Source organism: Sciurus vulgaris (genome assembly GCF_902686455.1).
Source record: "Sciurus vulgaris genome assembly, chromosome: 14".
In the NCBI taxonomy this organism is placed as follows: Eukaryota; Metazoa; Chordata; class Mammalia; order Rodentia; family Sciuridae; genus Sciurus; species Sciurus vulgaris.
The window spans coordinates 8,182,184-8,206,951 of NC_136475.1; the positions used below are offsets into that span (position 1 = coordinate 8,182,184).

General features: G+C 53.1%; 1 protein-coding gene across 2 annotated transcripts in view; it reads right to left on the bottom strand.

The window, feature by feature from the left end:
- The window catches only part of LOC306644099 (two pore channel protein 1-like), a 35,395-nt gene that overhangs the window by 5,132 nt on the left and 5,495 nt on the right, over positions 1 to 24,768 (bottom strand). For both annotated transcript variants that reach the window (XM_079110656.1, XM_079110655.1), the window contains exons 2-14: positions 22,607 to 22,689; positions 21,459 to 21,573; positions 18,601 to 18,729; positions 15,080 to 15,196; positions 14,866 to 14,984; positions 14,589 to 14,690; positions 13,262 to 13,388; positions 11,517 to 11,718; positions 8,243 to 8,387; positions 6,367 to 6,552; positions 3,708 to 3,772; positions 3,038 to 3,125; positions 1,911 to 1,980 (exon numbers count right to left, since the gene is read on the bottom strand). In XM_079110656.1, coding sequence (XP_078966782.1) covers positions 1,911 to 1,980; positions 3,038 to 3,125; positions 3,708 to 3,772; positions 6,367 to 6,552; positions 8,243 to 8,387; positions 11,517 to 11,718; positions 13,262 to 13,388; positions 14,589 to 14,690; positions 14,866 to 14,984; positions 15,080 to 15,196; positions 18,601 to 18,729; positions 21,459 to 21,573; positions 22,607 to 22,689 — 1,548 coding nt within the window. The remainder of the gene's footprint in view (positions 1 to 1,910; positions 1,981 to 3,037; positions 3,126 to 3,707; positions 3,773 to 6,366; positions 6,553 to 8,242; positions 8,388 to 11,516; positions 11,719 to 13,261; positions 13,389 to 14,588; positions 14,691 to 14,865; positions 14,985 to 15,079; positions 15,197 to 18,600; positions 18,730 to 21,458; positions 21,574 to 22,606; positions 22,690 to 24,768) is intronic.

The following is a 24,768-nucleotide window of genomic DNA, read 5'->3' on the forward strand; positions in this document are numbered from 1 at the left end:
TTCTGCATAACTTACCAAAGCCTGTTTCCTTAATAGGCCAAAAATTTCTATGAATCATATCAAAAGTAAAAGTAGCAGCTGGACATGTCGGCACATGACTATAATCCCAGTGGCCCAGGAGGCCGAGGTAGGAGGATTCCAAGTTCAAAACCAGCCTCAGCAAATTAGTGAGGCCCTAAGCAACTTAGCAAGACCCTGTCTCAAAATAAACATAAGAAGGCTGGGGATGTGTCTCAGTTATTAAGCACCCCTGGGTTCAATCCCTGTTACCAAGAAGAAAGAAGGAAAAAAAAAAAAGTAAAAGGAGGAGGAAAATGACCAGGGATGGTGGACCAAGGATGTCACTGGAAATATGCATAAATGGCCAAATAACCTGGGAAAGACGCATGAACAGCTCATGAACAACTAAAGAAATGCATGTGAAACAGCAGTGCTGTTTTCTCGTTTTCCAGGTTTGGGAAAAATGGAAACATTGAATGAACCCATCTGTGAGCAGAGAAACAGAGACTCGCACGTCATTCGGAATCCACACGAGAGCACGCTTTGTGAAAGCAAGCTGTCACCATCAGTCCAAACCGTGAACCCATTTACCTTTGGCCCAGCAGTGCCACCCCCAGGATGCATCCAAAAGTCACACTCCTGTGGGCACACAAAGATGCATGCGCAAGGATGGCCTTGACCACAGTCTGTGAAGGCGGAAGGGCAAGCCCACCCAGTTGTGTTCTGGAGTCTTCCATTGGTGGGAAACTTCCTTCTGTTTTTTTTTTTTTTTTTTCTTTTCTTTTCTTTTTTTTTTTTTTTTTTTTCCTTCTGGTACCAGGAATTGAACCCAGGGGTGCTTATCACTGAGCCACATCCCAAGCCCTTTCTAATATATTTTTCGTATTATTTTGAGACAGGGTTGTGCTAAGTTGCTTAGGGCCTCACTAAGTTGCTGAGGTTAACTTTGAACCTGCAATCCTCCTGCCTCAGCCTCCCAACCCCTGGGATTACAGGTGTGTGCCATCACATCTAGTTGGGGCACTTTCGATCATGGTGACCCTACCCAAATTCAGGTGCCTCCAAAGCATATGACAAATATGTGCCCTAGAATAAAGTCAGGCAGGGCCACTGTGCGTGGAGCACACCACTTGACTGCACAATGAACTGGGTGTTACAGGTGTGTGTACGGCACACCAGCACACGTGGAAGTATATAGGAAGAGTGACAAGAGCTCTTGACAGCTGCCTCTGGGACAGCGGCTTCCGAGGGATAGGAAGAGGTGACCCAGAGCCAACCTTCCATTCTCCTGTGCTAAGGGAATATGCCCTCATCCGTGAGAAAAAGGAGAGCAAGTGCCTTCTACAGTGGGCACGGGCATTCAGCTCCCTCAACCAGTGCGGGACCAGCCCTAAACCAGAGGCCCGGGCCCCTGTGGCCTCCCATGACCTTGTTCCCACCCTTGCACACGAGAGAAGCCAGTGGGCTCTCCACAAGCAGGGTGGAGGTTCTCAGGCCTGGGGCGGGGCAAAGCCATGAGCTGGAAGGACCCCACGTCCCGGTGAGCCATCTGCTGGCTAAGAATAGCCCCTTGGCCAAGGACCAGAAAGAAACCACGGCTGGAAACACCCACTGGACTGCTGGCCTTCCTTACTGCAGCCAGGCTGCATGCCCTGCACTTCCAGAAACTGGGCACTTAGTAAGACTGGCACCTGGAGACCAACACCTCTTGTTTGCTCATTCCCCCTCCTCTCTCTCTTAAAATACAGCCTACTGGGGTCTAACACTCCTGTGCTTAAGGCTTATAATAAATGTTGTGTTTCTTTTTCATGTTTAAAAAAATTAAATAAGGCCTCCTGGAAGTTGCTAAGAACTCATGAAGATCCTAACAGTGATTTCACATTGAATAGCAAAGGAGAGCAGCCACTTACGAAGATGAGTCCACCAAACGTGATCATCGTGGGGCCAATGTTGATTAAAGTGGTCACTATCACCCGGAACCTAGGAGCAAACAAAGTTCCTGACGGGAGGCAAAGGAGAAGTGGAGAACAGAACTGAGGCCACGCCGGCCGTCCCCTTTACAACCCTCCCTGTCCTGTGGCGGCTCACAAGAGGCTTGGAGGGGGCTGGCCTCTTCCCACAGCCATAACAGAACTCCAGCGAGACTCAGCTGGGCCTGGGGGTGGACAGCTGCTGGGCCTCCTCTGCTTTTCTCCACCAAACTGAGCCCCACTTAAGGCTATCCTGGGCTTTCGTCAACGACTGAAAGAAGAGCAGGCCAGTCCTGGGCAGAGGCAGCCCCGAGGCATCCCTTGAAGGGAAGCCAGCCAAAACCTGAGGCTGGCCAGGTGTGATGGTGCACACCTGAATCCCAGCTACTCGGGAGGCTGAGGCAGGAGGATTGAAAATTGGAGGCCAGTCTGGGCAATTTACTGAGCCCAGACTGGAATGTTATTAAAAATGACATTTTTTAAAAGGTCTGGGCATGTTGCTCAGTAGTAGAGCATTAGCCTAACATGTGGGGTCCTGGGTTCGATACCTAGTATCAAAAAAAAAACAAAAAAAATCCCTGAGGCTGGGGCTTATCCAGGCTTTGGGGTCCAGCTCCTGGGCTTGCACCTGGTTGTGCACCACTGGGGGACTGACTTAACCTCTCTGAGCCTTAGCTCATTGCCTGTGAGGAAGGGATAGAGGAAGTCCCCGCATCGAGTGTTGTGGGTGGGGTTTGATAAGGCAATGGTCCACACACTTGAGACAGCATGAGCTGCCATCACGACCACTCACGCTGTCACAGGCAGGCAGGCAGGCACCGGCAGGGCTAGCCTCAGGGATGAAAGGGGCCCGCAGATCCCCAGAGAACTGACAGCTGAGGGCTCTTAACCCGTCTTCCCTGGCTTCTCTGCTTGCCTCCTCTGCTGGGAGAACCCAGGTCCTTCGTGTGAGTTACATCCTGGGGTCCCGATCAGGCATGTCTTAGCCCCCAGGTAGGACGGCTTTCCATCGGGCTTGATTTGGGGAACCACCCAAGTGCAGCCACCTCCTGTCGTGGCCCCTTTACCTCTGAATGCTGACGATGACCCTTAGGAGCCGGAGGATTCTCAGTATCAAGACGATGTCCAGTATCTGCTGGCTCTTGTACTTTCTTGCTGGAAAAGGAACACAGCCCTTCAGTGACGCGCTTTCTCAGTCTCTGCCTTTTACTCCAGGAGGTGTGAGACTGCGGTCCCGGCAGGAAGGCAGCGACAGGGAAGTCACAACAGGGAAAGGGGCTGGGAGGGGCTCGGCAGTGAGCGCTTGCCTAGCATGCGGGCGGCCCTGGGTTCCAGCCCCTGCACTGAAAAAGGAGAAGAGAAAAGAGCAGAGATTCCGAGCGCCGAGGAAGAGGTGCCGCCTGGAATCCCGAGCCACCCACAAGGCAGAGCCAAGGTGGAGGTGGGGGCCGCCCCGGAACTCAGAGCTGTGCCAGCAGGTGCAGACTCCTCAGCAGGTGGCCAGGGCCCCACCTCTGCAGAGCACGTGGCAGCAAACCCACTTCACAGGGTTCCGTTGAGAAGTCTCAGAAGAGCCTACCTGCCGTCGCCGGACGGAGTTGGCGCGTCGTGCGGGTGGGTGCCGGTGGGAAAGAGAGGTAGTTGGCGCGTTGTGTGGGTGGTGCGGGTGGGAAAGAGAGGCAGCGGGCAGGGGTAGGGCAGGGCTCCTGGTGGGAACTTGGGTCCCCAGGCACTGACCTGACTGAATGGTGGCATTGGCCACCATGGCCACCAGGGCTGCGATGATGATCAGCGTGTCAAACCTGAAGGCAAAAGCAAAGTCCGTTAAGAACCAAGCGAGAGATGTGCCAAGCTCAGGATCTGTCGGGTGAGATGACGATCCAGTGATAAAGCTCATTCCATAACTTTTAGGACAGTGCATGGGAAGCAAGAAACACCAGGCTTGAGCAACCCCACGATCACCCATTGGCTGCTCCAGAGTCACCCACAGAGTCGTGAAGGAATCGCTTACCCACATCGCTTCATCTTCCACAAAAGTGTATACTGTTGAAGAATACTTTTTTTTTTTTTTTCCTGGTACCAGGATTGGTCCAAGACAGCCCATCCCCAGACCTTTTTATTTCTCATATTTTATTTAAAGACAGGGTCTCACTGAGTTGCTTAGGGCCTCACTAAGTTGCTGAGGCTGGCTTTGAATTCCCGATCCTTCTGCCTCAGCCTCCTGAGCTGCTGGGACCACAGGCATGTGCCACTGAGCCTGGCAGATGAAGAGTACTTTGATATCACTGCAGAACACACAGTAGGTCTTTCCTTGTATTCATTTTACTACACGATCTGTAACTCAACAGAAGAAGAAATTCTTCGTGCCATGACCTTTCTCTCTGACGGTGATGCTCAAGAATGAGGAAACACTGGACTACGCTGACCAGTTCCCCCTTGGCCACGTGCACTTCAGGAGAAGTCTGGCACTAAGAGCAGGGATCACGGAGATCAGACCCCACCTAGCTGCACACGATTTAGTAGGTCTGTGGCTTCCATCTTTGTGCCCTGCAGGGCTTGACACTCAGTAGCACAAGACACACAGGATGGCACACAGCACCAAGGCCAAGGGTGGAGGCCAGGGGCACACAGCCTGGAGAAGGGAAGGCTCACGGGGAGACTCGTCCACTGCCAGGGAAGAGCTTGCCAACAGCCCACTGGCCAGCCACACTGGCTGAGTTTCTGACAAGATGAGGGAGTGGGCCAGGGAAGCTATGCTAGGAGTTGCCTCCTTGACCGTGATGTTCTAGGATGCTTGGCCTTCATCTCTGGCCCCATGGCCTGAACCCCTAAATCCTTTCCATTTCCTAAGTGATAAGGCTGACAGAGGAGGAAGGATCATCCTTTGTCATTCATTACAAGCCCCTTCCAACCCCACCTGAGCTTGATGAGGGCACCTGGGAAAGCCCCTCAGGGTGAGGGTGGGGGTCACCCGGGGAACCAACCAGGGGATCAGAGGGCTGGAACTTTCAGCCCCATCCCTATCCCTGCTCCCAACCTCTAGGGAGGCCAAAGGGGCTGAGGGTAGAGTTGATCACCAACTGCCAGTAATGTAATCTGTCATGCACACATAATGGCCTCCACAGAAAAAGAGAAGAGTAGAGTTGGGAGAGCTTCCGGGCTGCTGAGCACGCGGAGGGGCAGGGAGGGGCACACCTGGAGAGGGCATGGAAGCTGCACATCCCTTTTCCCGCAGCTCGTGCATCTCCATCTGGCTGCCCTTAGCTGTATCCTTGTACGACAACCTGAAATCTAGTAACCGAAGTGTTTTTCTGGTCACCTCTGATTTATAGTTGATAGGTCAGCAGCACAGGGGTCAATGTGGACATGCTATTGGTGTCTGAAGAAAGGACAGTCTTGGGGGCTGAGCCCTCAACCTGTGGGATTTGATGCAAACTCTAGATAGATAGCATCCAAATTGAACAGAACTGCAGGACACAAAGTCAATGACCAGCATTGGACAGTTGGTTGGTATGAGAAAAAAATCACAAACATTTGGTATCAGAAGTATTGTGAGAGACAATAGGTGGGAAGGGTGAGGTGCACCAGATTGGACAGGGCGGAGTGGGGAGAGGGAGGGGGAAGGGAAGGGGAAGACGGTAGAATGAACAGGACATCGTTTTCCTGTTCTGACATCGTTGAACTGACATCGTTGTGTCAGTGTAACGCCACATCATGCTCAGTCACAGGAATGGCAAGTTATGCTCCATGTGTGCATGATGTCAAAACACTCCACTGTCACGTATACTAAAAAGAACTAATAAAAGTGTTTTTACAAAAGAGGTATTGTGAGGGAGCAGAGGAAAACACTGGGCTTCCTTCTTAGAGCCTTCCCAACTCCAAGATGCTAAGGTCTGTGGTTCTCATTTAACTAGACAGTTCAAACTGACATGGTGAATTGCAGTCTTTACCGACCCAGAGGGTCCCCCTCCAAGATCTCATTATAAGATGCCTCTACAGTATGCAGGTGGAGCCTGGAGACCAGCAGCCATGTCCCCAAACTGTGTCAAGTGTTAGGTCCTTAGACCAAAGTAACTCCATTTTGGAAATCAGCACCTGCCCACCCAGGCATGACCTTCCCAGTAGGCCTACCCCGAAAGAGTCCCTAGCTACCAAAACCACCACAAAGACACCAAATAACAATCACAGGGCCAGACGGGTTATCTTTTAATTGCTCCATTGTATGTGACTACAGAGTTAAGAAGTTTCTTTCCCAGCATGCCTGGCAGAGGGGCGGCCTGGCAGACTCTGCCAATAAAACTTTGCTGGAACTCAGAGCTGTGTTGCATGGATATTTGCACCAGCTACCCTAACAGCAGGAAGTCCCCTCTCCCCTCCCCAGGACACACACACTCACCAGTTCCAGAACTGCTTCCTTCCGAAATAGGCTCTGGGCTCGTGCGTGTAGAGCTTCAGGAGAATCTCAAGAACATAGAGAGAAAGGAAAAGCCACTCTGCATGGGAGATAAAGGGGTTCCTCTCATCCAGGGCGATGAATACGGCGTTGATGAGAATGATGACATCATAGACCCAGACAAAAATCCTGCCATGGGGAAAAATAAGAGACCCTGTCAACCCACATTTCGGCGAAAGCAGTGTGGGCCTCTTTAGGGCCCTACCAGAGTGACCTTATTTCTCGACATCTTGAATCCCCCAACACACACACACACTCCTCACCCATGGAAGGTTCTGGCACAGCTGGAATTCATCTGCCTCCTGCTGACCCTGGCTCAGCCTTTCTCTCCCAAGAGAAAACCAAGACAGTGGGGGAGAGAGGTGTGGCTTCCCCAGTTTCCTCTAGGGGGCAGCACCTGGGTCAGATGAACACAGGCAGAATCGGACAGGGGGAAGGTTTGGGGTTCAGTATGGGATGCCCCCAGGACAAAGCGCAGCCTTAAATAAGAAAGTTTCAGAGAACCTCTTCCCCACGCCACCTTCCAGGTGACCTTCCCGTCCAGTTTCCTAACTGAGTTTGGAGAGTATCAGGTATGGATAAAGAAAAAGCCTAAGAAAAGGGCTTGGGAAAAGCCTGGGAAAAGGGCGTGAAAAAGAAGGCTGTGCACTGAGGCCTTCATCTCCCAGGACAGATGTTTCCAGGTGCAGCTGCAGACGGGGAGGAGGTGTGTTATCACCCCTAAAGTAGTTAATCTCCTTCAAAGTAAATCCAGACACTGCCCACAGACCCCAGGCCCAAAAAAGTTCAAATTCCTGAGTGCCTAAGGAAACTGATATGCTCACTAGACCACCCCTCAAAATAACCTATATAAACCCGGCCCCTTTCTTTGTTCGGTGGCTCAGTTTCCACCAGGAAGGTGGTTCCACGGGCGCCACTTCATCCCTGCATCCCCTGTTCCTGTGCGGAACTGTTGCTGAGTAAACAGCTGAGTTGATTCCTGAGGTCTGTGTCCTGCCCAGTCTTTCTGTGCCAACAGAGAGGAAGTGGGTGAACAAACCAGCCTGCCAGCCAGCTTCAGCCCCACCTCCCAGTTTCTGCTCAGGCTACTCCAGCTGCTCAGGTGCCCAGGGAGCCTGCCATGAGCACAGGTAGGGGACAGCATGGAGGGGCCACCCCTGTGTCCTCAGTGACACTGTAGACTTGGCATTGAGGACATGCCAACCTCTCCCGCGTGAAGCACACCATGGTTCAAGGTTGGGATTGCAGAAAGGAGCCTCCAGGTGAAAGGCTTTGATAAATTTCAAATGTAGGCAGCTAACAGGGACTTCTACCTGTCTCGGGGACTTCTGTGTCATTCACTTTTATGGAACATTAAATGCAAAGAAGTCAAGAGGCCACTGTGGCTGAGAATGAGCCACAGGCATTAAAAATAAGGCCTCAAACCAGGATGGATGGCTCTTTCCTGAGGCCATTTGCTCAAAAATGAAAGAATTAACAGTCCTCCTTGAACAGTTCTTCCAGCAAAGCTAACTCCTCAGCTCTGACCACACAATTCACAGAAGCCAAGAGCCATACTGGTGTCGACTCAGGGAGCACATCTCCCGTGGTCCTCGAGCATGCTAGGGAACATCACAGCAAGCAGCACATTCTAGAAGTCTTCTCCTGGCGAGCCCACACGGTGTGCCCTGACCCCTTGCCAGGCCTCTCTGAGAAGCCAAAGCAGTGACTGGGCGTGAGTTTTTCACTTCAGTGAGGAGACATGCTCAGCGCAGACGCCGTGGGCGGAGTCTTCGGTTGTAACAGCAACTTGAGAGACAAGTGGCCCCGAGTCACCCACCTGTGCCGCACCATCTTCTGGACCAAGAGGCTCGCAGACGACTGGTATACCCGCGGCACCCAGGCTTCCAGCGGGTGTCTCCTGATGTTGACGGTGACCACCTCGATGTTGAGGAGGTCTGCCAAGCGCAGAAAGTTCGTTTTGTCTGCAACAGAAAAATGACCCCACCATCCACATGACACTAAGGCCCAAGGGTGAAGTCAAGACCCTGTAGATGCTTAGCTCTGGGTCTTACAGAGGAAGACCTGCAGCCCCCAGAAGGGGGAGCCCGAGGACACGGAGCCACACCACCGTCCCCAGGCCTCCCACGAAGTATGCTCTTCTTTTTTGTTGCTCCCAGGGATTGAACTCAGAGCGCTTAATCACTGAGCCACATCCCCAGCCCTTTTTATTGTTTTATTTAGAGGCAGGGTCTCGCTAAGCTGCTTAGGGCCTCGCTAAGTTGCTGAGGTTGGCTTCAACCTTGCGGTCCTCCTGTCTCAGCCTCCTGAGGGCCGGATTACAGGCATGCTCCACCGCGCCCAGAGAAACGCATATTTTCTATTGAGCCCCAACCTCCTTCTCCACCCGCCTGACACCCTCGCCCCTCCCCAGAAACTCTCAAGCCCATGGCCGCAACACTCACCCTCCAGCCCAGGCCAAAGTGCAGGTGTGCGTTCTTGATCAACCTGGACCACCTGACTGGTGAGCCAATGGTCTCCAGAGCTGCTAAGTGCTGGGGCCGTATACCCCCCACCCCGTCGCCTCTCCCACCAGGCGGGTCACTTGGCCGGTTCCCAAAGCTGTTACTGAATTAACCTCCAATGGCAGCATGTAACTTAGAGAACCATCGTTAAGGGATAGAATCAGAATGTGGGAAGAAGAGTCCAGCCACAGACACCCGGGAAAGCCAGGGGCTCAGCCCGGTCAGAAGGGCAGCCTCATCGGAAGGCGGAGCCCAGATCCGACCAGGCCTTGAGTGGAATTAACACTCAGGTTGCTGTTTTCCCTTAAAGCTGCACAGTCCTGGGAACGTGGAAGAGCGCAAGTCCATGGAGCAGGACGAACACAGCTTAGGTACACTAGGGTCTGTCAGGGTCTTCCAGGTACCAGGGATGGAACCCGGGGTCCTTACCCACTGAGCCCCATCCCCAGCTCATAAGAGACAGGGTCTCACTGAGCTGCTTAGGGCCTCACTAAGTTGCTGAGGCTGACTTTGAACTTGCAGCCCTCCTGCCTCGGCCTCCTCAACCACTGGAACACGAAAGCATCTTAATAGTGAAAGTCACACAGAATCCCCTCAGGTGGAACCACAGCCTCAAAGAATTATGTGACATGCACAACTTCAGGGACCCGGGCTATGCGAGTCCCACGCTTGGAGGCTGTGGGCCACAGCTGGCACCACAGCAGCCATAACTAGGGCTCAGAGTGACCTACCAGGGTCACCAACAAGGAATTCAGTCAAAACCCTGACCACTAACTAACCTGATCACCAGAGAATCCATCTAGTCCCTGGGGTGCGTGTGTTTTAATCCAGATTCAGCAGAATAGGAAAGGCCAAGGAAAAGCAAGGCCATAGTAATTTTTTCTTAAGAAGGAATTTGTGCCCATCTGTCACGTGATGTCGTAGCTTGAGTGTCAGCAAGCTCTCTCATTAAAAGGTCCAATAGTAACTATGTCAGGCTTTGCAGGCCATGATCTCTGTCAGAACTATTTGATTCTGCCGTCGTGGCAGGAAAGAGGCCATAGACAGCACATGAATGGACGTGCATGGCTGTGTTCCAATAAAACTTTATTTAGAAGAACAGATGGGGAGACACACCTGACCCGTGGACTGTGGCCGGTCCACCCTTATCATAGACACTGCCCTGTTTGCCTCATATGCTCTTTATTAACAATTAGAAAACATTACACAATGTACATATGTATCAAAACATCACCTGGCACCCCACAAATACACACAATTTTATATTTATTATGTATCAGCTAAAAAGTAAAAAAGATTAAAAAACATTTGGGGCCACAAAAAATTAAATATCACTAAGGAAAAAATAATAATTCTACTCAACCCTTTTTTTCTACACTTGTCTTTCATGCTTCTCACTTGAACACTGGAATTAAGTTCTAACACCTTAGTACTAACAGGATTCTAGGGTTGGCCTTGGAATCCCAGGCCCTCCCGCCTGCTGATCCAGTGGGCACGTGAGAAGAACCCTTTTCATCCCTTGCCTGTTCAGAGGGGAGACCACTGTGAAGAGTGTCATTTGCTACTTTCATGATCAACGCTGTCGTTGAAAGCTCTGCTATGTTCTGAGAAATATAACCAACCATCCCCCCACGCTAACAAATCTTACTGCTTATCTTCCTAAAATGACTGCCCTGGTAATGATGTTTAAATTGATGGGACTGTTTCATAAAAGGCAAAAAATAATGGAGAAATCTATGAAAACAACTGCTGACTGGCACCTTCTCCTGGCCACATGGATGGACCTTTATAAAAAAGCCCATGACTAATTCCTCTTCAAATTAGATGAGTCTTGGTTTCCTTTAGTGTACAAATAGAACCACAACTCAAGAGACAAAGTTGAGCAGAGCTAAATGCTGAGGACCTGTCTACCTTCCTGACTCCAAAAGTAAGCCAGCAATCAGAGGTCAGAGAACCCAAATTGTATTTGCTAATCTTAAAAAAAAAGTCAGCAGGTAGGTCTTGTGACATATGCCTGTAATTCCAGCTACTCAGGAGGCTGAGATAAGAGGATGGCAAGGTTAAGGCCAGCCTCAGCATCTTTAGTGAGGCCTTCAACAACTCAGCAAGATCTTGTCTTAAATTAAAAATGAAAAAAGGCTGGGTGTGTGGCTCAGTGATTAAACACCCCTGGGTTCAATCCCCAGTACCAGTTTTTTAAAAATTTTTAATTAAAATAGAGTCATCCCTCTGTGTTCCTGCAGGTTCCACATTCCCAGACTCAACCAACCTCAAGTCAAAAGTATTGGGGGCAAAGTGCATCTGCATGAACAGGTGCGACCGTTCCTCCTGTCACTGGTCTAAGCAAGTTAGCGTGAGGAGGGCTTCCGCGGCCTTTCACTACATCAGGCGTCACAGGCCATCCAGAGCCCGCCTGAGAGCCCAGGCAGACGCGAGGTCCACGGTCCCTAGGGCTCGGCTCCCGGGGGTTTGGTGCTGCAGGGATCCTGGGACCAAGGCCCACAGAGCCCAGGGTGAGGGCACGGCGCTGCCGCTTTCCCGTCACTCTGGGAAGACAAGCAGAGGACCGTCAGAGGCGAAGCTCCTTACCCACGTGCCCCTTCTGTCCCTCGTCCGAGATCCTCAGGAGGAGCTCCAGGTGGGAGCTGCTGATGCCGGGTGCCACCGCCCTCGCCAGCCGCTTCCACACGGCCTCCGTCACCACGGACTCGGGGCCCACCTTGACCTTCAGGAGGTGGAACGCCTCCACCATCTTGTGGCGCTTCAGGCAGGCCAGTTTGCGGATCTCGTTCTTAAGAAGGCAGAGAGGGCGTTGTGAGAGAAGGTTCCAGAAGGCGCGTGGCTTCCACACCAAATGCTTGGAAGTCACGGAGGAGGCCAGGGGAGTCGCCCACAGGTCTGCTAATCAGTGAGGAGGTGACCCTCCCGCTCCACGTCCGCCTCGCTGACCCGTCTGCAGCCACAGAACTCCTCTCACCGAGCGTCGGTGAGGCAGCCCGGGAAGGAAGCCGTGGTGGGAAACAGGGTGACAGACTCCATTCTGCCCCGGAGGGAGGAGATTCCAGAAAGGAAGGAGGCTAGGGCACCACTGAGGAGAGAGAGACCCAGGGAGACGGGAGACAGCTCCATTAAGACAGCGCAGAGACAGGAGGACAAAGAGAACTCAGGCTGGGGGTTCCGGGTGGAGAGCGGAGGCTGCCTGGGCTGCCATCCTGCCTGACCACCCGGAACTTTCCAGAAGAGGAGGAAACTCGAGAATCGCCCTCGGCTTACAGCCAGCTTCCCTGCTCACCCTTACTGCTCCCCGAGAGTCTGCACCTGAGTGGTCATCACCTGATGGGCTCCCACAGCTGGACAGTACCTTCCTAAAGGGCAAGGTCTGGGTCTCAGTCACCATGGACTCCTCAGACCTCGGGTGACTCTGGGCACATAAGCACTTCTACGAGGTGTTTGCTGGGTGATGCACTTACAGAAGGCTGAGTTCTTGGGGGTGGGGAGGCACATCAACTGTTTGTCCAGCAGGGCAAGAGAGGAGGGAGACCCAGACCTCGGGAACAGCCTCTTCCTCCAGGGAGGCCTGGCCTCGGTGCCAGGAGCCCTGAGTTCCTTGAACCTGGACGGAGCCAGGTGTCTTCAAAGACGGGCTCCGAGGTTTGTTCTGCTGTTCTCCTGCCCTTCACCACGAACACCCTTGTTCTCCCCAACTTTCCACCTGCCCCCGGTGGGGGGACGTCCCTCAGCAACAGGACATTCAGAACAGGACCAAAAAGAGCCCAAAGGAAAAGCAGGTTTTTCCGCTCAACAATAAAAGAAGCCTCCCGCGGGGCCCCCGGTACAGTGGGCGGCAGAGCCAGGAGGGAGCCGGGATGGCTGGGGTGGGGACGTCCCCAGGGCCCACGCAGCTTCCTCCAGCGGAGCGCGCAGAAGCCTCTGTCCTCCCGGCCTCAGGAATTGTCCAGACACAAGGCAGCAGACCGGCCGGGGCAGGAAGGGCTGGCTGTAAGAACGCGCTTCCCTTTGCGGGGAAGGAGGCGGAAGCTTGGGAGAGCGTCTCCAGCCCATCACACGGACTCACTGCCCAGAGCCTTGAGTTTGGGATGCAAAAAAGCCACAAGCGAGCCACAAGCTTTGTCACACCAGGGCGGGAGCCCCCGCTGACTCCACGTCCTTCAGATCTTTTGGGACACACGGTGAGCCCCGCCAGGAGAACCGAGGAAAGTACCATGGAGCAGAAGGGAGCCAGACGCCACGGAGCCCTCGCCCCCCAGACTAAATGACAGGGGCCTCCAGATGCTCAGCCAGGCACTCACCCGCCCCCCATGCCCGCGGCTGACCTTCAAGTGTTTCCGGTAATTGTTGTAGACCACGGCCAGGAAGACGGACATGAAGATGTAGGTGTTGACCACGAGGTAGGCCATGAAGAACAGGGAGTACCACCACTGGGAGTTATAGGCGGGCATCCTAGGAGGGGATGGCGTGTCTCCCAGGGGCCCCTCCCTGGTTCTGTGGCATATCTGGCTGGCCCCAGGTGACATCAAACCTCCCCTGAGGGCTGTGAAGGTCCCCAGAGCCGTCACGGTCCCTAATTCTAAAGCTCCCTCCCAACATGCCCTCTGACATTCCTGGTGCCTTAGGGAGGCGCCAACATTCCACATGGCAGGACCTGACCTCACACCCGGGGAGGAGAGCGACCCGCCCCGAGTGACAGAGAACCCCAAGTGTGGAAGGGGCCGGATCTCCCTCCAGGTCACCAAGAGGGAAAGAGGCACCGCGAACAGCTAGCCAGAAGGAGACGCACAAATGTAAACCACTTCCACGGAAACTGGATTTCCTCCAGGAAGGGAAGTCAGGGCCTGGGAAAGACCCAGGACACGGCAGGGCCAGGGACGTCCCTTGCTTATGTCTTCACCAGGGCCAGGCCCCAGAAGGAGCGAGAACCAAACAGGATTCTGCCCATCCCGCGATGACAGACACCTGCCCTTCCCCAGGCTGGTCTTGGACAGAAGGGGAGAGCTCCGCCCACACCCTCCAAGGGCTTTCTGCTCAGCGCTGCGCGGCTACTCACTTCACCCCAGGAACAAGGCACATCCATACAAAGAGGCACTAGAAAAACCCCGTTTCCTCCTGCAGCGTGTTCATACTGTGGAGACGGAGCGGCACCTCGGGGAAGAGGCAATCCAACCGCTGCTCACACACCTTTCCTGTTTCCCGGGGCCACACGGCCACGTGGGTGCTTAGGAGAACCCACCAAGGCTCCTCCCCTGAGACGGCACAGGCCTTTAAATAGAGACTCAGAGAAGATTCCAGAAGAGAAAATGGGCTCCAATGTTTAAGAGCAGATTCTCCAGAACTATCTCCCGTGGCTTTCCATTTTAAAAGAATTTGTCTAAATTTAGTTCTACGTGAAGCCTACCATTCATGTTAAAGTTCATATTCTTCAATGTTTTTACAAAAAGCAGGATTAAACAGCAAGTCCCTCTTCCCGTCCCCCAGCATTGACCGCTGCTCGGCTGGCTTGTCGTTTGCGGTGCTGGGAGGGAACCCAGGCCTCACACGCACCAGGCCAGCTCCACCCTGAGCCGCCCACCGGCCTCTCAGCTGCTTTTAACAACCGGAGCTCCCTTAGGGACCAGGGGCGCGTGAGCAGGACGAGCCACGTACATGACGTCAGGGCTGTTGGCCGTTGTGACCAGCACATAGAGCTCGAATGTGATCTCCAGGAGGTTGGTGAAGTAGGGTGTCCCTTCCGCTGTCTTCAGCCCCCTGACGAGGAACCAGGAGCACAAAGTGAAAACCACACACATAAATCACATGTGGCTTCTGACCTTCTCCTGGCTCAAGAGCGCTTTCGGAGTGTTGGGAAAGAAGCCAGCCTCAGGGACAGACGTGGCCCAGAGGGGGAGATTTCACAGGTGAAGGTTCTGGGAGGCATGCTCACCTGTCCCCAAAGAGCTTCAGGGCCATGAGGGAGAACATCAGCACGCTGAAGAGAAACAGGAGGAGGACGTAGAGGATGTCCGGCAGTGTGTTCCGGATGCTGCGCAAAGCCCTGCGGATCTAGGGAGTCGGGACTCCATGTCATTGACCAGAAATCGACCAAGTTTCTGCAGAAACCAAACCAGGGCATCGCATCTCCTAAATCGGGCCCTTACCTGTCGACTTTCAGGGAGGTTAATTAGGAAGACTGGCCGTAAGGCCCTTGACCACCTGACACTGTGGATGTGAGCAGCCTCCAGGGACCCGTAGATGATCAGATCAATCAAGGTCAGCTGTGGGGGGCACAGGACAGAGACATCAGTGTCACACTGTCTAAGGACAGAGGAAGCGATCACAAGGGTGCGGATTTATGTACCCAGGGGAGTCACAGGGCTCTGTAAAAAGGCAAGCATAAATCCAGTTTTGTAATACGACAGTCATCATAGCTGACATTTGAGGTTTGACTCTGCCAGGTTTGACTTCACCGTAGCCTCGCCACACTAATGAGGTGGACACTGTCACTGGATGGAGGAGCATGAGGCACAGAGAGGGTAAGTACACAGCCTCTGGTCGCACAGCTAGAAAGGGGAAGAATTGTACTGCAATCCAGTGGGTCTGACGTCCAGGCCCTCCCTATGTATCACACGGCCACGTGCTTCCAGCCCACATCCTGCTTACTTTCCTCTATTTGTCGTGAAGAGGTCATCCAACTTGGTGACAGGTAAAGATAGCTAGAGTACAGAAGCCCCGGCTGAACTTAATCAGCATCAGGTTTGTCTGCAAAAGACCAACCTGAGAACAGGGCGAAAGAAGAGCCAGTGTATCCTGGGAAAATGTAAGTAAAAGAGGAATAAATCACCATCGTCAATGTGAATTCAGTCCCTTTGGGTGAGACACAGAGGACCAGAGAGAGCCCTCGAGGATGGCCCATCACAGCAGGAGACAGACAGACACGGACACCCCACACAACTGGAGGGGAGCAGCGACAGGGCCGGTATCTGAGGAGGCTTCCTGGAGGAGGCAGCGCCCGATGCAATCCTGAAGACTGGCTGCACTTTGAAAAGCCTCCCAGCCTGCTCAAGAGAGCAGACGACACAGAGACAGGACAAGAAGGGCCCTGCCCCAGAGCAAGGGTCCTGGGAGCAGGGCGGGGGCAGCAGCAGCAAGTGACGAGGCCAGCGGCAGGCGGCTCGAGGGCCAGGCTGGGAAGACAGTCTGTCCCTGAAGCTGGGAAGCCCTGGAAGTCGCCCCAAAGGGCAATGGGGGCAGAGACAAAGGAACAAGGGCACCCTCACTGGGTTCCTGTAGAGTGCCTCCTAGGTGTCAGAGAGCAGAGAGCGGGCGGAAGGAGCTGCCCAGCGTCCAGTGGGAGGACAGGGCTGACCACAGGTGCTCGGCATCCAAGGCTGTGGCTGAGGGCGAGGCCCCGGGAGCAGGCCATACCGTCCAGCTGGCTGCAGGCCTGGCGGAAGCCACCCGGGAACCGGAGGCGAGGGCTGTGCAGCCCGGGCTCGGAGCCAGCAAGGGATGGACGGGAGAGTGGGCCGAGGGGACTCTCGTCCTGGTGTCCAGAACAACAGCTTTGGCCTTTCTCTGCCGGGACATGGAAAGCCCTGGGTGATGGGAAGCGGGAGCATCGCATGGTGAGGGAGGTTTTGAAAGCACCAGGGGAACCGCTGCGCTCCACGCTCGGCTGGGTCTGAGGGGACCCGCGGACCCCAGAGCAGAGGGCACGGACCTGCTCCCACGGGGGCTGCGGCACCAGGCAGGTCGTCCAAGACCCTCGATCAGGCAGGGGCGTCTCACCACCTTCCGGACTCTCTAGTTTTAAGGTTCTCTTTTTTTCCAACAATAACTTTCTCTCTCTCTCACTCATACACACACACACAGCTTGAATTTCTTATTTTTTCCCCAAAAATAATGTACAGTTTTCTTTCTTTCTTTCCTTCCTTCCTTCCTTTTTCCTTTCTCTCTCTCTCTCTCTTTCTTTCTTTCTTTCTCTCCCCTCTCTCTCCCTTTGTTTCCTTCTTTCTCTTTCCCCCCACCTCTCTCCCCCCTCCCCCGGCTGTCCCTCCCCCTCCCCCTCTCTCTTTCTTCTCTCCTTACAGTTTCCTTACCCACCTTCCCACCCTCCCACTCCTGCACCATTAGGGACTGAACCCCAGCTCATGGTCACAGGTACCTCCTGGGACCAAGTATGCTCATGTTACTTCTTCATAATAGAAAATGAAGATATTCCGAGAAATCAGGAAAGCACAGCACTCTGCGTGTTGTGAGGCCTCTGCCGATGTGGAAGGAAAGATGAAGCAAATCCTCAGAGAAAGGGCAAAAGAACCGCCCTACGCGGAGCAGTGGCGGTCTGTGGGGGGCAGAGGCGGCTGCCCGCGGGGTGAGGCGGGCAGGTGGGAAGGTGCAGACCCAGGAAGCTCGGGGACACTGCGGCAGGGAGGGACGGGTCTGCAGGCATCTGGGGAGGGAATCTGGTAGGAGCGCCTGAAACACAAGATCCGGGGTCCAAGGTCAAGGTGATGGGCAGGGGAGGGTGACAGGGCCTGGACCGTGTTGTGACAAGAGAGTGGCCTGCAGCAGAGGACCACACTGAAGCCAGGCCAGAGGCCAAAGAGGACCAGGCGGGACAGAGGAGGGAAAGGAGAGGGTGCAAGAGGCGTCCGGGGCCTGGGGAGGCGGGCCTGGGAGGGGAGGAGGGTGGGCCACCAAGCCCTGTGAACCAGGGCCACTAGGTGTGAGCTGAACCCAGATGTGGCCGTGACTAGTGACCAGCGTGCCAGAGCCGTGCAGCGGAGGAACTCGGAGGGACACCAACACCAGATAGAGCGGTGTCCCCGCCCTGCAGCGGTGTTCATGGCGACTCTGGATGACCCCAGGAAAGGGCAGCGGCCTGAGCCCGAGCTGCGGTAACCGGAGGAGGAAGCTCCCTCCCATCACGCAGGAGCCCTCTGCACAGGACGGAAGCGGCTCAGACGGCCCCTGCCTGCCTCCACCCTTCCAGAGACCCTGCGAATGCCCAGCCTTCTTTCCTCTTCCTCTCTTCAACCAGGAGTGCTCTCCTGCACTGTTCCCTGCTCTTTGGGACCGATGGCGAGCATCCCTCCCAGACACACACCTCCACCCGAGCCCCACCCAGGGCTGCGCGGCTGTGGCCCCCAACTGCACACCCTCCTGTTCTGTCTACTCTTGGGAAACTGAGTCACGTCCAATTCTTCAATCTTATGACCAGCTCAGCTGCCACTGATTTTGTCACCAAATCTTCTAATATGTCCTTCTTTGCTAAATTCCCTGGTATGGAAGGCCAGGGTGTGATCCCATGCACATTTAAGACCTCTGAAGGGAACTACCAAGAAATGTTCCAGAAAGAGGGCTGCTCTCTCTCTCCAACAGGCACAGTACAGCTTCTGTTCTCTCAGCGTTGCTGGCTCTGCCTTAAAGGCCAACACGAGTCTATATTGTTGCTTTAATCCATATTCTAATTTGTTAGACTGAACCCTGGGGTGAGCTGGCTCACGTTCTTCACCTGTTCACAACTCACTTTCCTCTAAGAACATCGTTCTCTTTTCCCCTTTCATTTGGGAATTCGGATGCTCCAATGCTGCAATGTCATTTTAACAAAAGCAAGCCTACAGCAACTTCCTCTTCAGCGTTTCCACCACTGGTCACAGACACTGTAATGGACACTCACCGCGATGGTGGCCATGATGCAGATATTTTTGGTATCCTTCCAGAAAACCTTCTGAGGAGTGACTTTTGCAAAGTGGACCAGTCTCCCAAAGAAGGCAGTCAGGCAGAGCACTTCGGCTGCAGAGGTGGCCTGCAAGGAGGGAACAGTGTGAGCCCTGTCACACTGTCAGGCTGGGCTGCAGTCCTCACATGCCCCTGACCCCACTGCCCACCTACCTTTCCAGGCTCCCTCCAAGAACTAGCCAGGTCCCTGAATTTAACTGAAAGTCATGCAGAGTTCTTTGCTGGGTGGAATGGTTCCTTCCCGTCAGAGGAAACCTGCCTTGGGGTCAGGGTTCCAGAGCCCCAAGGGGCAGAGCTTCTGGGGGCTAAGGCAGCAGCTGAAGACCAGAACATGTCCCCCAGGAAAGACGAGGGCAGGCAGGACACAGGCAGGCATCCCCTGCCCTCATGCTGCCACATTCGCAGCCCCGAGAGGCTTCTAGAAACTCTGTCACTCAATAGTAGGGCAGCTCCTGGCTGCGGTCCAGTGTGTGCCCAGGGTTCTCGTGTTGGAAACTTAATTCCCAAATGTTCATGGTATTTGGAGGTGTGCCTTCGGGAGGGGTCAGGATTAGGTGAGGTCTTGAGGGGGGCCCAGGATGGCATCGGTGGCCTTACGAGCAGAGGAGAGAGTCCCAGCGCTCTCTCTGTCTCCCCAGGTGCTCCCCTTTCATGTTAGGACGCAGCACAGACCCCTCACCAGATGCCTGGACTCTCTAGTCTCCAGGGCCATGAATGAAATAAACTCCTATTCCTTATAAACTACCTGGTCTCGGGAATCTTGTTATAGGAAATGAACTAAGGCCCTCCCCAGAGATGTGTTTGGAAATGGCGGCTCATTCCTTCAACCTCACAGTCCTTCCGCCATGCTGCCTGGATTTGCCTGTTCAGCGAGAGGCCATGGAGATGAAGCATGAAGTCCTCACCAGTGTCCCTCCAGGGGTCACAGGGCCCCAGCTCCTACCTCGCTGCATGCCGCTAGCCTTGAAACTGGCAGCCAGGATGTGCCCCAGCTTGCTGTGATGCAGGGACACCTCCCTAGCAGGAGCTCTCCCTCCACCAACAGGAGAAGGGGGCAGCAAAGGAGGAAGAGAAGGGCAAGGGGGCAGCCTGGCATAGACCAGGAAGAGGGCAAGGCCTGGGCGGAGGGCAGGAGGGGTGGGACTCAAAGGGACAGGAAGGAAGCGGTCAGCCCCAGGCCTGAAAGCCGTCCCCCAGCCACGCCCTCCTGGGTCCTGAGCGCCGACTGGACTGGATCCTTTGCATCCAGCCCATCCCTGAGGGCTTGAGGGTCTGGGTAAGCCCAGAAAGCCCCTGGAAGGGGCCGGGGTCCCACCACACAATGGCTGGAGGGACATGCTGACACCCAGGTGGTCACCCTGGAGCTGCACAGGACCAATGACCCAGAGAGGGGTGAGGACTCAGGGGAGGAGGCAAGGGCCAAGGTGGGTCCTCCGCAGGATTCGCACCTGGGCCAGGCTGGGCCGGCACTGGGGGGTGGAGGGAGTCCTGCCAGGCCTGGGAGTGCACAGCTCTGCTCCTGCCAACCTGTGTTTGCCGGCCGAAAGGCTTCCACCAGAGAGCCCGCGAGCACAGGGTCTCGGTGGCACGGAAGTGTGGGGATGCTGCTCTGGGGCCGCCCAAACTACGCTTCTGATGTTCACCCCGTGGTATCAGAAGACATGACCCTCCGGCTGCCAGAGCCCGGCTGCCGTCTGAGCAACAGGAAGGGACTCCTCTGTTCTGGAGGCTGGAAGTCCAAAATCAAGGTTTGGGCAGATCTGGATTTGCTGAGAGCCCACTTCCTGGTTCACGGACAGCCTCCTTTTGTCTGTGTCTCCACAGGGCAGAGGGGCAAGGCAGCTCTCCAGGGCACCTTCCACCAGGGCATCAGTTGCACTCATGAGGACTTCGCCCCATGACCTAGCCATCCTCCAAATGCTCCACCTTGAATACCTTCACTTGGGGGGCTGGGTTTCAGCAGATGAATTTCTTGGCAGGGGACACAAACATTCTACTTATGGCACTATTTTTGCTCACAGGCTGTACTTAAACAGGCAGCCACCAAATCTGACCCATGGCCCATAGTTTCCTGACCCTGTTTTAAATGTTTGAGTTTGGGGGTAATTTGTTACACAGCAAGAACTAACTGAAGCATGGAAGAAAAAATAACCACGTCATCATTAAAAAGCAATAGCTTTGAAGTTGGACGGACCTGACTCCATGCTTGTGACCAAGGGACCCTGGGCAAGTTAGACAAGCCTCCTCAGGCTCAGCTCCGGGTTGGAAGGGGTTGGTGCCATCTACTGGGGAATAGCGAGGCTGAAGAGAACACAGAGGATAGAGTGTTCTGGGTGGACAGAGGCACCCAGCAGATGACAGCCACTGTGACAGGTGAGAGCAGTGACAAGACAGGGACCAGCCATTCAGACCCACCTGGGGTGTGTCATTCAAAACCCCCATGCCCAGGTACAGACCACCAGTACACCATCCTATCATTCACCACGAGGACAGAAGCTGGACTGGGGCGCGTGCACATGCCACGCTGCCCGCATGATGACATGTCCTCCTTGGCACTGAACAGGCGTACTCTAAAACCTTCCCACCATCTCCATCGGACTTCTTCAGTCAGCAGAAGACTGAGACTCACTGCCCTCAAAATCCCTGTGGTTGACATATTAGCCCAGAATTCTTTGAAGCTCCAGCAAGAAACAAAGTCAAATTCCTATTTGTTGACATTTGAGGCAAACAAGGAAGAGGCAAGGGTCACCCGTTGGGGACCAGGTCTGGCTGACCACCTCTTTCTCTAATGCTTACCCAGAACGGTAGTGGGAAGAGCGCCGGTTCCTCAAACAGGGCAAGGGAGAGGCTGACACAGATGAAGAAGTAGGTGGCTGCCCGCGTGGCACGGTGGTTATAAAGACCATACAGTCTGGAGAGGAAGAGCAAGAGAGGGGGTCAGAACCGCTGAGCAGCAGCTGAGGGAGCCCTCAGACCCTCTGCGAAAGGCTGGAGGGGCTGGGTCACTCCATGGCAGGGCATGAGCCCAGCATGGGCCCAGGGTTCCATCCCCAGCACTGCAAATCAAATGGGCAAACAAATGAGCAAGACCAACAGTGGGCCCTTTAAGTTCTCGGGAGAACTTGAAGTTCTGTCCACTCTGCTCACACTGCAAAACGCTGGCAGAAAACAGCCAGACGCACACTGGGTGGGCCCTCTCGAGCCGGCTGGAGCACCCTCTTCTTGGGAATGAGGCGACAGTAATAAGCGAGCTCTCCCACCAGTGACTGGCAGAGCGGACCCCCAGTCAAAGTGCCCTAACGCCACGGGGGTGTAGCCAAGCCTGATATAGAAACGTGCATCAGCCCATCTCAACGGGGTAGATGGGAACAGGCGTGGCTGCCACATGCCAGATGCCCCCAGGGTGGCAGCCTGCGGGGATGAGGGATTTGTTGCTTTTGGAGACACCGAGGACGCTGAGCCCTGGTGGAAGAAATGGTCCTTCCTTGTTCTAGTCGAGGGCTTGGTCTTAGCTCCCCCTCCAACTGGTCAGAGCACAAGCTGCCGGGGAGCAGGAGAGGATGACAGAGCCCTTCAGGTGGCCCTGAGAGGACGTGGAGGGCTCGGAGGGAAGGGGGCATGTGTGCTCAGCTTGGACGCTCCACCTCCTGGCCCTGGTGGTGCCTGTGACTCGATGATGTGCTCTTAACTGATCGGATCTCCCTGCATGTGGGCACGGGGCTCAGGGCTGGGGTGCTGCTCCATGCTGGAGCGCTCACCGCACGTGCCCGTCTCTGGGTCGGACCCCCAGCACCACAAAACACAAAGCTCTTGGGTTTCACCCAAACGTGTGTGCCGTACCCTAGACCCTTCTGAAAAATATCTGCGGAAAGAATGCCTTCGCATTTGGTTCGCTCTCTAGATCATTAAGGCGGACAGGCCAGGCAGTTGGATGCTTTGATTACCTGATAGCCTGAGGGGAAGTTCGGAACGGAACGTTTCTGTTGTACTGGGCATCTGAGACATAGGCAGCCGCCAGGAGAAGGTTCTGGAAAGGGAGAAAAGGTCAGCATAGGAATCACAGGAACCAGACTGCTTTTCCTTGTGGGTATTGTCAGGTATGGAGAGAGCCCTACCCGCTGCCTCCAGCCCCTTCCCCAGGAGGTGGCCCCCATCACCACAGCCGTGGCGCCCCTCCTGGTGTTTCCCTGGGAATCAAGGATCCTGCAGCTTATAATAGTTCAAATTCAACCTTTTCAACTTTGATAATGCAATTCTACATTTGGCAGATGCTATCTTAATATTCGAATGTGGGTCTTTTCCTGGGCGGGCAACGTTTAGCATGACATTCTCTCCCCATGCTGGGCAGAGCATTGAGCCAAGGTCCTGTCAACCACACGAGGTATTCAACATCTTATTGCAAAATAGGCTTCATTTTAGATGACTCTGCCTAACCATAGGCTAACACAGAGCTCTGAGTACATTGAAGAGAGGCAAGGCTGAGCTGCAAGTCTGGTAGGTTAGGTATATCTAAATGCATTTTTAACTTACCAACATATTCAACTTACAATAGATTTATTGGGTCATAACCCCATCATAAGACAAGGGGCATCTGTACTAGTTTTCAGATCAAACATCCATAGTAGATGTTTATAGATGCACTAGAACTGTATTTCCTAAGCTTGCTGCATGTTGCAACACTTTTTAAACATGCATTATATACTACATTATAAACATAAACATTAGTTATTAAATCTTAAAACAGTTATTTCACTAAGAAGATATGTGGGTGGAAGATAAGTACATAAAAAGATGTCCAGCGTCAATAGACATCAGGGAAATGCATATCTGAACCACAATGACATATCACTACCCATTCACTAGAATGGCTAAAATTAAAGACCAATCATACTAAGTGCTGACAAGGATGTGGGGCAAGTAGAACACTCGTTGTTGGTAGAAATGGAAAGTGGTGTATTTACTTTGGAAAACAGTTTGGTATTGCCTTAAAAAGTTAAACAACATGACCCAGCCATTCAATCCATTCCTAAGTACTTACCCAAAACAAAGAAATTGCATGTCCACACAAAGACCTGTACACCCAGTCCAAGAATGTGGCTTATGTCAGACACAGTTCCAGGGCTACACTTGTACATAAATGTTCATCACTTAACCCCAAACTAGAAACCACCAAGATGTCCACAAACAGGTCAACGGATCTGCAAAGTGTGATAAATCTATACAACAGAATACTACTGAGGAATAAAAAGAAGTGAACATTGATACCAGTAATGAGATGCATGAATCTCAAAACAATCGTGCTGAGTGAAAGAAGCCAACCTTCTCCCTGCAACTCAAGAAAATGCAAACTCATCCAGTTCAAAAACCAGGTCAGTGGTTGTTCAGGGACAAGGGAGGAGGGCATGAGGGATGGACAACCCACAGGTACAGGAAACTTGGAGGCAAGACAAATGAGGTCATTGTCCTTCCTGTGGTGTTAATAGCATAAGTGTCTTCACATGTCAGAACTCACCAAATAAACACAGTTTGATGCATGTCAATCATAGTTGACTAAAGCTGTTAAAAATTATCCAAAAAGAAAAACAAATGCTTGAATTAAAAGTTGATGTGGAGCAAACCTCAAAGATAAACTCATGGCTGTACAAATGGATCACTTTTTGAGTCACACACATTCCAGGGCTGGAAGGACAATTCATTAGGGCACATTACTGAAACCTAAGATGCACCATATATGTTTTAACACATCACACATTTTTCTTTTACACATAATAAAATATTAATAGAAAAACTATTAATATCACTTGTGTTTCTGTTGACCATGTAATATTGAGGAATAAAAGAATTTCCCAGGATACTCTTAGAAATTTGTTTTAGGTAGAAAACACCTAGCATCAATAAGAGTTGGTTTGTTTCTAGCTTTTTTTAGTGCATACACATTGACTTTCTTTAAGAAAGTTCCTTTAGTTTATATAAATATGTCAAAATAATTTCTACTGTCATTTATAACTAAAAAGAACAAATAAAAAAAACAATAAATGGATTTTAAAAAAAGTTTCTTTAAACCTCAGAAAGGTCACACACTGGGACAGCAAAGAATTCTAACATT